Here is a 15261-nt window from a genome sequence, read left to right on the forward strand (position 1 = left end):
AGACTGGTGAAGGGACTGGAGCACAAGTCCTATAAGGAGAGGCTGAGGGAGCTGGGGCTGTTCAGCCTGGAGAAGAGGAGGCTCAGGGGAGACCTCATCACTCTCTACAACTACCTGAAGGGAGGCTGTAGCCAGGTGGGGGTTGGTCTCCTCTCCCAGGCAACTATCAGCAAGACAAGAGGGCACCGTCTCAAGTTGTGCCAGGGAAGGTTTAGGTTGGATATTAGAAAGAAATTCTTTACAGAGAGGGTAATCAGGCATTGGAGTGGGCTGCCCAGGGAAGTAGTGGATTCTCCATCCCTGGAGGTTTTTAAGAAGAGACTGGATGTGGCACTTAGTGCCATGGTGTGTTGGATCAAGGGTTGGACTTGATGATCTCGGAGGTCCCTTCCAACCCAACTGATTCTATGATTCTGTGTATAGTGTGCATGGGACCTCTTTTTGTCAGAAAATACATCCCCCAATTTTTGTGCTTTTTTTCCTTTGAAGGCCTACTATGTATAATGATTCCTCATCCAGTGAAAAATATTTGCCTCTCTACTATGTCACAGACTATTAAAAGGTTATAAATTTATTATATGTAGGCTGCTATATTTTTCTGTCAGTGATACTTTGTATTATGGCAATAAGCAAGTTTTGGATGTTAATTTCACAGAGTTTAAAAACTTTGTTTTGATGGTGTTTGAGCTAATGGAGTTCTAAAGTGTGTTTATTTTTTTGTTTTTGTAAATATTATAGCTAGCAAAGGATTCAGAAAACCAGTTTGTTATGCTTGAGGGAGAAAGGAAAAGGCTAATTGAACTATTGAAAGATACAGAGGATGGAACTGAATTGCAAGGTCTTGAGGTATGAAAACTTTAATCTGTCCTGTTGTATTTAGCTTATTTTTACAGTAAATCTAAAACTGATCTTAGTCCTACCATGGAATACCCTACTGAGATAAGAGAGAAAAGCTGGACAAATCCTTTTGGATTTGTCTCCAGGAATGAATTTGCATTGGTTTCTTTGTTAATTCTACTAACTGCAGAACTTAAAAGAAAAGTTAGGCATAGGTAGAAGGAGCCTTAGAACTACACTTGGAGTAGATGACCTATTTATTCTGCATAAACTGTGAAGTTGCAGAGTATCAATCTGAATGGCTGGTGCTGTAGTCTCAGGCAGAAGGGCCAGCAGCTATTTTCAGAAAACTCCCAACGAGAGTTTTTTAAGGACATGACCTTAAAAATGCAGCAATTGAGGAAGTATGCATTGATGAAGCTTACATGTCCATTTAGAAAGATAACATGACATCTTTCTGTGGCTTCCAACTCTGTCTTAAAAGTATACAAAGTGGACAATATATCCAAGGTCCACTTTCTGTTTAATTTATACAGCTGAAAATGATCTGGAGTAAATTATTTTTCAGTAGGTTAAGTAACAACTTAGGTGTGAGAGAAACAAAAGCAAATGCAATAGTATTATTTTTTAATTGTTTCTTCCCATATTTTAGTTCTATTTATATTCTAATAAGGTTGTGAAGACATCCAATTCATTACTCTTTTTTAAAACATGTCTAAAATACATCTGTATAAATTACTATTTCAGGATATGGGGTAAGGAGATGAGCTTATTGTTTTTTCCATCTGAATCCAAACTGGTTATGGAAATAGAGGACTAGCCTACCCATGGTTTGTGGCATTAAACAGATCTGTAATTTACCCAACTTCAGTGTGACTTCTAGGTTGACAGTCATTGGGTCTTTTTGCTCTGGGGAAACTAGTAAGTACACACTGTGTTTTGGCATTTTCAGAGCTTTGTGGGGCAAATATAAGTGAAGGAGTCCGTATCAGTCAGGAAAACCTGATGGACAAATGATTAAGATATAAATGTGCAGTATTTTAACAGTAATTGTTCTTTCACAGTAAGATAAAGTAGCAACACAGATAATGTATCCTTTACTGATTGTTGATTGTTCATGTACAGAGGTTTAAAACTATCAGCCACACTCAGCGCTTGTGTTCATCAGATGAAAATCTTCAAGTTCTGTAAAATTGCAGCAGTCTTCCTGTTTACCCGACATTTGTTCCCTTGCTTTACATAAGATGCTAATATAATTTTTTTGAACATGAACACTGAGCTTGCAGATTGAATTTTTTATCTGTGTAAAATACTCATCAATTAATAATGTTGCACAGAGGTATTTGACTTAGCTGACATAGTTTAGCATTAAAAAAATGCAATGGAAGTTCTTTGGTCTAATGTTGATCTGTGGTTAGGAGAGTTGATTCTTATTTTACTTTTAATTTGTTGCATATTAGAAGAACAAAATTAAAGCTTACTGGATCATTATTTAATCTTTTATCTGCGCATTTATGAAAAGATTGAAGGTATTCTATTGGATCTGCTTGCAACAGGCCTGGCATTGCAAATCCATGTAAGGTGACAAAATGTTCAGCTGAAACTACTGCATCCTGACTTTGAATAGGAAGAAACTGGAGGGAGAGGATTGTGGGGGATTTGTTTTTGTTTTTCTCCTCTTGTTGGAAAGGTCAGTGTTTGATTAACGATGCTGTCTCTTCTGTTCTTTCCTGATCAAGGACATGTTTCAATTTGAGGAGATGGTTCTCCATTTGATAAATGTCAGCATTTAAAGATCCTAAGATGTTTTAAACAGCCTTATGTTAGTAAACATAGTTTTCTGACCTAGGGAATAGTGACCTTTTTAGTATAATTTATTTTACTAATTGCGAAAGTATTTTCTCAAAATGCGTAGTTGTTAGGTTTTCCTTTTCTTTAAGCTGATGTCCTTCACAAAATTCAGAGACATTTATGCAGAACAGCTAATGCAAATTCTGACTAATGTGTACCTTTTTTTGCACCAATTCTCAGAGCATCGAGGCATCAAGGCAAGGGAAAGTGTAACCTTTACCCACATTTTGTATTTGGCACATGTCACTATCATGTTGGCATGTATCTATAGATATTTTACTATTAATATCTGCTATGAAGTAGATTGCCTCACAGGACATGTGTGTTGTTGCTCTATGTTCCTTATGCCATGGACAAGAATGGTAATTTGTGACTTACTCTAGTCTATACTAGATCATCTTTTCAAAGAAAAAAGCTCCTAATTCTACTATCAAAATGGAATAAAAGAAAGGATAATAGTTACTTAAACCTGTCTAGTCTGGTGATTCTTCCTCTCCCACATTTCAGTTTTATTATGGGTGAGGCATTTCCTATAGCTGCTTTGTAACAAAGATCATGAGGAAATTATCAGCTAGTGAGTAATCTAGACAGCTTCAAGCTGGCCCAGGTAATTGTCCAACTGATGGCCTTTTTCATCTTATTTTATTCTGACTTTAAAAAAGCTGGTGCAATCTCACAAGCTAAAGTAATGTTTTGGAGGCTCTCAGTCAAGGCAGATCTGGCTATGCTGTATGAATTCTTCTGTATAGTGTAATGTGGATTAGATAACTTCACTGGACTCATATTACTAAATATGTCAGATATCCGAACAGCACTTCTCACTTTTTGAAAAGGTGTTTTATGAGTTTTTAAAATATTTTACAAGTACATATTCATGCTGATCTAATTGTCAAAGCTGAAGGTGCAGGGGTATAATTTGTTTCAGATGTTCCACAGTAAGCACTGACACTAACAGCACTGACTGTGCTGTTATAAAAATATTCTTCTGAGTTAACACACAGGAAACATTGACAAGACAGAAGCTTATTTTCCAAGCAAAACCATCTTAAAAATACAAAAGAGAATGTGTGAGTCCATTTCACCCTAAAGTAAAGTGACTACTGGTATAATTTGGATATTTGGAGCATGGGATATAGACACTGAGCTGTAGCTAATGAGTCCAGTTGCATCTTAATCGACTCCTGTAGAGTAATTTCTGTGTATTTGCGCTGTGATCTTCATTCTCTGATTAGGGGGTGGTTAATGTGACACAAATGTAGAACCGTGGTGGATAGTTATGTTTTGATGACCACTGTCCCACCTGAACAGATGTTTCCAGAAAGCTGGGAAGCATCTAAGACATTTGTGAGTGGCTCTTTTAGAATCAGGTTGGGTCCGGTCAGGCTTACTGGTTGTGTCTCATCATACTTATATGAGAAAGCATTAGAACTGATTTTGTTTCACAAAAAGGATGACTCTCTCTTGACTATTTTTTTTATTTTTTTCTTTAATTTATTATGGAGGCAATTTATGACAAGTGTTTGGAGTATGCTTTTTTCTTTTTGAAACTAGTGTGCTTTAGGGTAATGGGAATGAACCACAAATGACCTCATAGCAATGGTATTGAAGTTGGAAGCTGATATTTCCTCCTCTTGTATGGATGCAACTGCTTGAATGGCCAAAGGACTAATCTGGAAGCTGTAACAGAATAGTGGACATGAATTCTTTGCAAAACAGATGTTAGAGTCTTAGGGCAAGGTGCTTGCCCTATTCTGGGTAGGAAAAAGAAAGGAAACCAGTAATACACTCATGTCCTTCCCCACATCCCTGCTCTTCTGCGGTCTTATCTGCTGTTTCATTGTGGTGAGGACAGAGATGTAATCTGCTACTGTCATGCCCATTGAATGGTGGTTGTGCATACTTCCTTCCCTGAGTGTTGAGGCAGGAGTGCCAAGTTGCTGTGGAGAACCTGCAACTATCTGTGAGTATGAGCTCATTTGCTTGGGTTAAGTGGGCCAAGCTCACTCACATTATGCAACTGTCTGTAGTAGGAGTATATATTCATATTTGTTATTCAGGTGTTACTGCTATCAAGAGGAAAAAGTCATGTAAATCACAATCAGGAAAAAGAACTCTCTGCTTTCTGCCTCTCCCAGTCTTTCTGGGCCTCTAGAAGGATGGCAGCTACTGACCTCAGAGCAGTTCCTTTGATTTCCTATGGATGCTGTGTCTCCTTTGGTGATGTGCTGCAAGTGTCATGTTACATCTCATACCCTCCCTCTGAAATTTGACTCTGGGTAGTTTCTGCCATAGCATCAGTCTCTGCAGTTCCATTCCAAGCCTAGTTTTGGTCAGGCTTTCTCTCTTTTTGACTCCTTTATCAGATGGAAAGTAGTTGTCCTATTAGACATAGCTGCTGATTGTATTTCCTTCTTTGACTTGCACAGGGGTCTGTTACTTCCACTTCCTTCAGAGGACAATAGAGAGTAGTAGTGTTTTATGTTCAAGTTTATTTGGATTTCTAAAGTGCTGCTGTGAAGGTGTGTTTGAATATGTAGCAGAATAGATGCTACATATTTGCCACCAGACTTTGAGATGCAAGTTTATTGGGGTTGTTCGAGAAGACGTGTTTGGTGTAGATAAGAACATCTCATTATGCCTGTGGACTTTCATTTGTCTTTTTTAAAACCAAAAAATACCTTGCTGTTTCAGTTATGTGGTCAGCTCTCTGTGCTGTTTCTTGTACTTTGTAAAATAATAAGCATGCAAGCAAGGAGTGCTGAGATGCTTGACATAACAGAAGTGATTTAGGGTGATGTTGAGGAAACTCCTAGTGCAGATTCTGAGGGCTGTGCTTTTCCACTTCAATATTAGCATTGAAAATGTGAGCTTATAACATGTCCTTTATGTTTGCTCTTTTAGGACTGGTGGGTCTTAAATCTGCCAGACACTTTCCTCTTCATCTCTATCCTCTGCAATATCTTGCAAACACTTCTAAATTGATTTTTACGTCAGTGGTATCAGAAAGTGATGCTTACTGTGCAGCACTGAACAGCAAGATGTTTGTGCAAGTTAGGAAATGTCAAGAAATTATTCCTTCAAAAGGGAGCTGAGTCTGCCATGTTGAACAAATATATAAACCACAACAGGGGAAGAGTTTGCATCTGTGGAAGGGAACTGTGGTTGGCATGGCATGGCATGAAACTGTTTTTAAGGTTTGACTAACTTGGCTAAGAGGCTATTAAGTAAGATGTATGGTTAAGATAAAGGGATTGGCTGTCCAAAGGGCTTCTTTTGGCTGTACAAGAACTTGGTCAAGGTAGTTGTATAACCTTGAGAAGAATGGAGGGGGAACCTGGGAGCTGTCTGATTGTTTTTTGGCCAGCTGGCATGAAGGCAAAGCATCTGGCTTTAAGCAATTTTATTTTAGGGCTTCTGAGCAGCTAGTCTGTTGAGGAAACAGGCTTTGGACTTTGATAGAAATAAGTATAATAGTAGCAAAAGTCTGTTTAGGTTAGCACAGCACATTTTTTGCTATTAGATTTTAACAACGCATGTAGATGTATGTGCTTTCTAAAAATAAAATTATATATATATTAACTTGCTGCTTGGTTATATTTTAAAATGAAAAATGTATGCCTATACTTGTTCTGTCCATATCTGCTTTTGAGTGTGCTAGGTACATGAATATTTGGGAGATTTCAGCTATATAGTGAGATGGGTGAAAATGTACATTTTACTCTTAAGTATGCTCATTTGAAAAATAAATACACTTGATGTGTAACTACCTTTAAGGTCTTTTTCCTTTGGGAATGAGGTTTAAGTATTTTCTGTACTTTTCAATAGGAGAATGTATCTGTCTGGCTAGCACCAGGAGAAGGGTACACACCTGAACCCACGGAATTTCATCTCCTAAATGAAATAGATATTAAGCTTCAAGCACTACTATCTGATGGGGATTTTTCTGCAATTTCCAGCTCTTTCTCAAAACCTCCAAACCAGATTTATCAGGTAGGTTACAGAACAGAGCTTATGCTGCAGATTTTTTGTTTGAAGTGTGTGTTGAGATCAATACAGCATATGTCTGTCTGTATTTGTATCTTTTGCATTTTTCTTTAGTATCTTCTGTTTGTTCTCCCAGTATATGTGTTAAGGAATGAAGTGAAAAATTTTGGCTATGGAAAAATAATTTGTTGCTATTTTGAGTGGTATGTAATTCAAGGACTGTCTTGTTTTTAGCATTTTTGATTCCACACTTTTAAAAATTTTTATGTTCAGGAGTTGGTAACAGACATTTTTAGCTGCATGAGGGTCCCAGTGGTTTTTTTCAACATAGTAACAAATGATAGTTCATCTTTGGGAATAAGAATTAGGTTTCTTCTTATCTCAGGATTCCAAAACTGCTTCTTCACTTGTGATCAGAAAGATAAAGCAATGACTGTAGAAAAGAGATTGGAATCGTATGCCCCTTGTTTTTAGTGGCCTTCGTCTTTTTCCCTTGCCAACAATATTAAGAACCCATGAAGATTAAGAATCAAGGTCTCAGCCTTGGGAAGTGATTGTTTGAATTTTGTGCTTAGAAGGCTCCAGTTTATCCCATGCCCCAGTAGTATTGCCTCTACTATAATGGGGCATAAAATAAAAAAACATAATTCTTATTTTGCACAAAGCTTGTTTACTTCTGTAGTAATTCTATGGCCAGAACTGGTATATCAGAGATAGTTACCAGTGTATGAGAAACATTTATTTAAAAGGCTAAAATACCTGTGGGGTTTTTTTTTCCCCTCTTTTTCTAAGCTCACTTTAATGTAATTTTTGTATTGACTTATTTCTGAACATGAGGCTTTGTTTTACCTCTAGTGGTATCTTCTGTAGCTCAGTTCTAGAGGAGTAACATTTTGATGTTGATCATTTACCAACTGGGATTTAATATGTGAAAGAGCACCTCCCTCTAGTTGGTAGTGGCTTATGCAAATGCAGTTGTTACCCAGTAACTTCAGTTTCATGGACCTGAGCTTGCCAATGATTGCCTGATCTTGTGTTCAGTGTTACGAGACATCAGCTTGAAGTTAATGCAACTGCCTGTGATAATGAACTCTCTGTTTGGGAATGTTTGTTCAAGTGGTTGTTGTTGCTTTCTTTCAGGTAATAGCTCAGAAGTATTTGAATAGAAAGTGGCATTTAGGTGTATGCTGATTGAACAGTAAAGTATTATCTTTTTTGAATAATATTAAACCTAAAAACCAAAAAGAGGTGGTTAATTCCTTACGATACCTTTCATTCGTGAAAAGCAGATGCCCTTCAACTTTGTTTTGTAGCATATAAAAGGGATTTTCATTTCGAATTTTAGAAGTAATTAAAACAGAATTAGCTTAGAGTTGCATATTATAAAGCTACATGTTCTTTTCTTCCAAGAATTGCACTAGATACAACTTTCAAAATGGAAACACTTAATCACCACTGCCTCAGTGAGAGATCTGCTTTCTGACACTGATGGATACTTTGACAGGATATAGGAACTGTGCTGTGACTCTGAAATCTTTAATAAATGGCATTAATTGTAAAGAAACATTAATTTCTGTTTGCTTGATTGTCTTAAAAGATAAGGTAATCAACATTGTATTGCCTTGAGGAGTTCTTTCATACATGTTTGGGATTTTTTATCCAAAAAGTATTCTCTTTTTCAGTTATGGAAGTAGACTATAGTTAACAGTTTAAAACTAAATAAGTACTCAAAATTATTAAAAACTTTAGAATATACACTAATTTTTCAATTACTGAACTCTGATAGCCTATGCTCTTTGCCTCCACCAAAGCAAATGAGTTTCATGGGTATATCTGTTTCAGGGCATGGTTAGAAGCAGGTTGATAAGCTGATCAGCCAGTTTTATGTCTCAGGAAGACTGTATGACACTAATATATTTCATTAAGAGGCATTTTGTTATTATTTATTTATAGAATTTTAGAGAAAAGGGAATGCAATGAATAATTTTAGACATTTCAAATACTCTTGCATTATGTTTGTTACAGCTTTGTCTGTTGCTAAGTACTTGTATTTTATCTTGTGTAAACATATTTAACACTTATTATCTACAGATCTAGAAATCATATGAGGTAATCTCAAATGGACTTTCACTATGTACATGTGCTATATAATTGAAACATAAAATAATGAAGTATTGAAAAATTTGAAGTATTTGAAACATAGACAATAAAATGTTTTCCTTGATATAATACTTTCTGCATTTATTCTATCTTGAGAAAAATACAAAAATATTACTAAGTGAGAAAAGCCTTAACTTTACTTATATTGTGTGAACTCTGATCAGTTACTATTCAGGGATGAGAGAAATGAAACTGTGACAACTATTTCTGTGAAAACAGCAGGTTAATGTTCCATAGTAGTCAAATATTCAAATAGATTATTAGGAATAATTATGAAAGCAATACAGAACGAAACAGAAAATGTGACTGTCTGTTATGGGAAAATTTACTGTCATTGGAGTACTGCCAACTATTGCTGATTGTAAGTAAGATTTGTACTGTGTTAAGTTTATTTTCAAGCAGCTAGTAGTTTGATTTAAATGTCAGAATTCATAGATTTGCTAGATGTTTAGAAGTTGTTTACAGATATAGTCTTTTGTATATTGTAGTTGAGAAATTTTTTGTTGAATGTTGAATTGCGAAGGTTGTTTTTCTTTCCAATTAGACATGCTACTTGGAATTATTTTCCTTGTGTGTGTCTATTAAGATTCCTTGAGCTGCTTCTGAAAATAAGAACAAATAGAGTATGTTTTTATTATATGGCTGCTGATTGTTCTTTGGTTTGAATTGACTATCAAGTTGGGTGGAGGGTATTTTGCTTGTTTTTTTCCCCTCTGCTGTTATTTGTATCCCTTGAATTCTTCTACAGAATCTTTGGTTTGCAAGAGAAAGCTCTGTTTTTTTCCAATCACAACGTAACTGCAGTTTTGCCAATACTTGTCGATCTTAATGAACTGAGTTACAAGTAATATCAAACCTTGAATGTATTTGGGACTTCAGGGTCCAATTCAAAACTACTGAAGGATGTGAGACTATGTAATCTGAATATTTAATAATGGTTGGGCAACTAACTACAACTTACAGAGAGAGGATTATTTCTCATTTACCATGATATCTAGTAAACAAAAGCTATCATCATTTCAGCTCAATTCTTCCTTTCCTTTCTGGCTTAATTCTGATCCCAGTATGGTTAATAAGATCAAGCTTTGAATCAGTCATTCTGTCTCCCCTAGTCTCAGTGCATTTTTATTGTTGTGGTAGAAATTAAGCATCAAAGTACTAGTGCTGGAGACTAAGAAATTCCTCTTAAAATGCAAAGGGGAAGAATTCTTTTACTGAAATATGTCCAGCCTGATATTTAGCTATTGTATTTGAAAACGTGCATAATGAAAATTATGCATATGCAGAATTTGACATTGACACATTTCTGTGTTTGGTAGTAGAAATCAAAAGAACACCCATCTGGCTATGAAGCAGTATAAAGTCATGTGTTTAACTTCTATCTGTTCTTTCTTTTGTCAGGAGTCTCTGGTTTATGCCAACAGAAGCCTAGAAGCAGTTCCAGGTGAAAAGGTTCTGCGAGACAATAAGGAAAAACGTGATCAACAGAATCGTCTGAAAGAAATAGATCATAAACTGGAATCTCTAGAGAGAAATCTTGTAAGTGTCCTATTTTTGTTGGATTTTTCTTCCCTCAGTCTGAAAACTTTGGAGTTTATCATTCCATCTGTCTTAAAATAAAGTCAAATTTTGCAACCTTATGTAAATTTCTGGAGGAATCCCCAAAGAAACATGCAAGCAAGTTTCAAATAATTTTTCTTAATCTGGGAAATACATTTTTTAGTTGTAATGCGTGCTTACCATTAACGTAGTGTCTTTCAAAGTGAAAGATACTATTCTCCTCTCTTCCTCCCCTGAGGTGGATAGCATAAACATCCTAGAAGGATTTTTTAATGTCTCATATACTTCGGTGTTCTTTAAAGGACCAAGTCTGATGGAAATGTTGTATACACTAAGTTATTGTGGTAATCTTTCTTTATTATCATTACATTGAAGTAAAAATAGTATTTTTTAATGGTTGTGCATTGTAGAAATTTGTTTCTTGTTTGTAGCTGATTTTAGTGTTTTTCATGTAGTCATAAAAACATAAATATATGAGTTTGTTGCATCAGATCAAAAATCCATCTACCCTAACTTTGGCTTGTGGAGGTCTTTATTCAGCAGTAGGTTTACTCTCTGCAATAATCAGAGTTAGGACAAGTACTGTTCCAGTTATCTTTTATCACCCTCAGAAAGGGATCCCCAGTGCAGATCAAAAGCTTTGTGATTCAGGTAGCAGCATGACTGCAGTAGTATAATCTCAGTTACCGATAGCACTGTTGCTCTAGTTGCAAAAACTTCAGCCACTCTACATAAGCAAAGTTTATTCTGGCAGTGCTGGAGTATATATGGAGTATGGGAACAAAGACTTCAGAAAAGGAAACAGTGATTGTTTTAGAGGCTGTTCACTTGTCTGTGTATGACTACTGTAAGGCAGCATATTTAATTCTTATCTGTTCACAGACCAAAACAACAGTAGAACTTTGTTTTAATACACTGCTCTATTATATTAAACAGTTAAAAGACGGGAGACAAGTAAATAGAGGAATTCTGTGAACTTCAGTATATTGAATAGGTTAATGGGTAAACAGATAAAATAAGTCTGTGTATTGTCATATTTTCCTAACCATTGACCTTTATATCACTTTTTGTCACTACTGACCTTGTTCATGAGGCAAGCACAATCCGAGGAAGTGCGTCTGGGAATTGTATGATAGTCTGCAGCAGGCCTGGGAAATGCAGTGGGCTGCTGACTCATTCAAATGTTTTGTATATAAATGGGTCAGTTCCAAGTCTTGGTTGGGTTATAGCAGTTTTGTTTGGTATCATATTACAGCAGACTCTTGCAACATACCACACATTTTTCCTTGACTAGATTGTGGGTATTTAAAGCTCTAAATTGATAGACTGTAATGCTGATTTACAATGTTTATAAATATAGAATGTTACCTGTACCGATGTGTAACTCATAGCCAGACTAGCCTTGCTGTGTGCTATGCAGCACCTGGTAAGGCTTCTTCAGGGGGGCACACTGTGTCTTCTTAGCAGTTGCTGCTCTGTAGTATTACTGAGAGCACGGTATATGGATATGAAATATTTGTTTTAGGTCATTTGCAAGGTGCTTTGGTAGTCAGTACAAATAAAGTGTTCAAGTCTGAAAGAAAGTAGTTTTTTCCTTCTAATACAGTACAGTAAAATATATTAAAAATGTACACTTTTTTGTGTGAACAAAGAACAGCCTTAGAAGAGACTGCTTTTCTTTTTTTATTAAATGCAGCACACATAATTGAATAATTTTTTTCTTAAATCAGATAACTTATGCAGTGTTGATGGGGCACCTTGTTTGTATACCAAAGTTATATTTTGGCAAAATTGCTCTCTGCCGGGAAATTGCATGATAAGAAGCTAAACTGAATGCTTAGCTTGATGAAGGGAGTACACAGATGGCATGTTTCCAGAATTATTTAATGATTTCTGGAAATACTGTTTTTTATTCAATAGGTGGCACTCTTCACTGTATGTCAGAGAAGGAATGCGTAGGCATGGTTCTAGGGGATATTTTGACTGGTAAAAAAAGTTGTCATTCCTGCGTTATAAAATACAGGTTGTGAGAGATTGACTCTTTTGGCAAGAGTCCAGGTGTGCAGCTTTTAACATTGTTATTCTTCTATCTTTCTTTAAAATTGTCTATTTAAAATCCATGTTTTTCAAATTCACATTGCATTTCAATTTCTCCTTTACTCTTTCCTCAACCACTATAATTTGCTGTGTAAAATTATAAATAAATTCTCTGCTCTGAGTAGAGAAGGTGGTTTGCCAGCAGTTTGGAATTCTGTTTCCGAATGCATGGTTATACTGGGCTTGATAGTTGTAAAACACAGTATTTTACAAATTTAATGTCTGAGAGAGAACTTACATTAAGTATGCTTTAAAAAATCCCTCAGACAAAATATTTGTTTTTGGTTTTGCTTCCTATGTGGAAATTGTGGAGAGTTTAACTAAGCAGAATTTAGCTCTGTGTTGGGGAATAACTTGCATTGTAGGTATAAAGGTAACTTTATTAGCATTTTTTTGTGTGTACAGTAGAATGCTATGTTTCTTCGCTACTGCAAAATGAATTATTCAAATTTATTCATGTAATAGTAGTTTTACTCTGATCTTCTCTTCAAGGGGGAGGAATACATTCATCATATTTCTGAAGGAGGCTGTTTAGTAGGTGTGGGCTTCTGAAATTATAACATTTATGGATACTTTCACTACAGTTTACCTCATGTATGCTGTAAGACTAAGTCTGGGGGTGAACTCACAAAACAAAGCTGGAAGATAAAACCTTAACCTACTTTACATGTGATATAAACCCAGAAAGTCTGCTAAATATTCTGCTTGAATTAATGAAACTAAGGGCTTTGGAATCTGAGTTCCTCCTTTATTTTGAAAAAAAATTGTCCCCAGTGAATTAATATACCAAAGAATGTATTGTATGCATTGTTGAAATACATTATGAAATTTCAATCTAACTGAAATGTATCTGGTTTCTTGCTGAATTTCTTTTAGGTTTTAGTTTGACCTTAGTTCACTTGTTCTTCATTTGAAATCGTCTGACTCTCTCTGCATTCTTTCATCTTTCAGTTTCCTGGAAACCATTGAGCTTATCTTTGTTTTGTGAATTGCATTGTTAACTGCTGCTTAAAAAAAAGTTCAGCTGCCAAATGCCTGTTGCTGAGCATTAATGAAAAGAATTTTATATAGAAAGAATAATAAAAGTAGTTATTTTTCAATTGTGGCTTCATCTAGTTGGCCATTTTTGATAATGCAGTGGCATGTTTGATGATGTATTGAGTTTCTTCATGGCAGACAGTAGGTTTAAATGCAACTCAAGGCAAGCTATTAAATAAGATAGCTTCACCTTTGCTAGCTATATGTGTGTTTATTTCTAATGTGTTACCCTGGAAGCTAATTATTTCCTGCCAAAAATCTGCCCACAGATGTCTGTTTTGGGGTTTTGGTTAAATATACAAATTAAATTTACATAAATAAAAATATTTCAAAGCATATTGAATATGCATATGATAGTGTGTATACATGCAGATATGTATAAATGATGCTACCTCTCAGCATGACCAAGATATTGATACCTACTTTAAAGAAAAATGTGTCCTCTTACCTGTAGTAAGTACTTTTAAAACAGGAGCTAAATCTAGTTTGCCTAGTCTTAAATTTATCATCGGATGTCGGTACATCTGTAGGAATTATTTTTTCAGGTTCATGCTGTCTAGTGGCCAAATGCATTATGTGATTGCTAATTACTAAGGGTTTTTTATATCAAATAGTATTAGTAAAATACACATTCTGTTATCTGAACAGCTGAAATATGCAAGAAAGTGAGCAATTGATGTGATAATGCAGGACAAAAATAGTAAATGTAACATTGCTGTCGAGAGCTTTGATTACCTGCAGGATCTTACTCCAAAAGGCATGATTCTTATCTTCTTGATGCACAATATCTATGGGAAAACCTCAGGATAAAACTGATTATTACTCAGTCCTGGAGAAAGTCCCATTAACCATTTTGCTTTTTACCCTGCATCAGGGTGATGAGGGGGTTTGTTGTTATACGTAATTTTATTCCAGTTTTTTCCCTGAAACTGATTGAATTCAGTGTACCTGATCCTGAGTCTGTATTAGGCAACTTCCAGAAAAGGGGAATAATTTGTTCCATAATTCCTTTTTTTCACCTTTAAAGGGAAGAAGAGGGCAAGATAAAGTCCTACTATATATTTGGAGAGCAATTTCTCAACTAGACAATACTGTAATGTGGTTTTGTATCACAGTGTCAGCAGAGATTAGTGGCTAATACTTCTGAACATGGGAACATAGCCATATTTTTTAACTACTCTGTGCATTGGTAGTCCTTCTCAGTTCTTCCAGTATGCTTTGCAGTAGCATATAAGTAGCAAACATCTTTATTTTAATCCACATAGTATCGTGTAGTGTCTGGTTTCTACATAAGCATGTGTTTATCCATAAAAGTAGGACTTGTTTAATAAAGCATTTTCATAACACATATTTCATTGCACCAAGTAAAGGGAAAAAGGACAACTTAACATAAATAAAGTTGAGATATGCCGGTTTCTATGTTATTCCTTTGAAAAGTATCTTCCAGGTGCTAAGGTTGCTTACCAATCTGTTGCCAAGCTTCAAACAGGTGTCTAGTTTATTCAGAGTTTTACAAGAATTCATTCTGATTATGTGATTGTACAGAGTTGTTTCAGAACGAAATGCGGTAGCATTTCCACCTGGGAGAAAATATCTGTATGAAAATCTTATTTTCTTCATTTAACAGATACTACATACGTGAAGAGAGCAATAAAATTAACAGCAGATTGACAAAATGTTAATATTTCACCCATATGATTGAAATAAATTTCCTATGTACTGATTGTTTTTCAC

General features: G+C 35.5%; 1 protein-coding gene across 1 annotated transcript in view; it reads left to right on the forward strand.

Annotated features, from left to right (window-relative positions):
* FSIP1 (fibrous sheath interacting protein 1) overlaps positions 1-15261 on the forward strand; it is a 97521-nt gene that overhangs the window by 12909 nt on the left and 69351 nt on the right. The window contains exons 9-11 of the mRNA XM_018082419.2: positions 739-846; positions 6514-6678; positions 10234-10371. Of these exons, the coding sequence (XP_017937908.2) occupies positions 739-846; positions 6514-6678; positions 10234-10371 (411 nt within the window). The remainder of the gene's footprint in view (positions 1-738; positions 847-6513; positions 6679-10233; positions 10372-15261) is intronic.

Source organism: Manacus vitellinus, unplaced genomic scaffold (genome assembly GCF_001715985.3).
Source record: "Manacus vitellinus isolate BGI_N305 unplaced genomic scaffold, ASM171598v3 scaffold_6_pilon, whole genome shotgun sequence".
NCBI classification, from domain to species: Eukaryota; Metazoa; Chordata; class Aves; order Passeriformes; family Pipridae; genus Manacus; species Manacus vitellinus.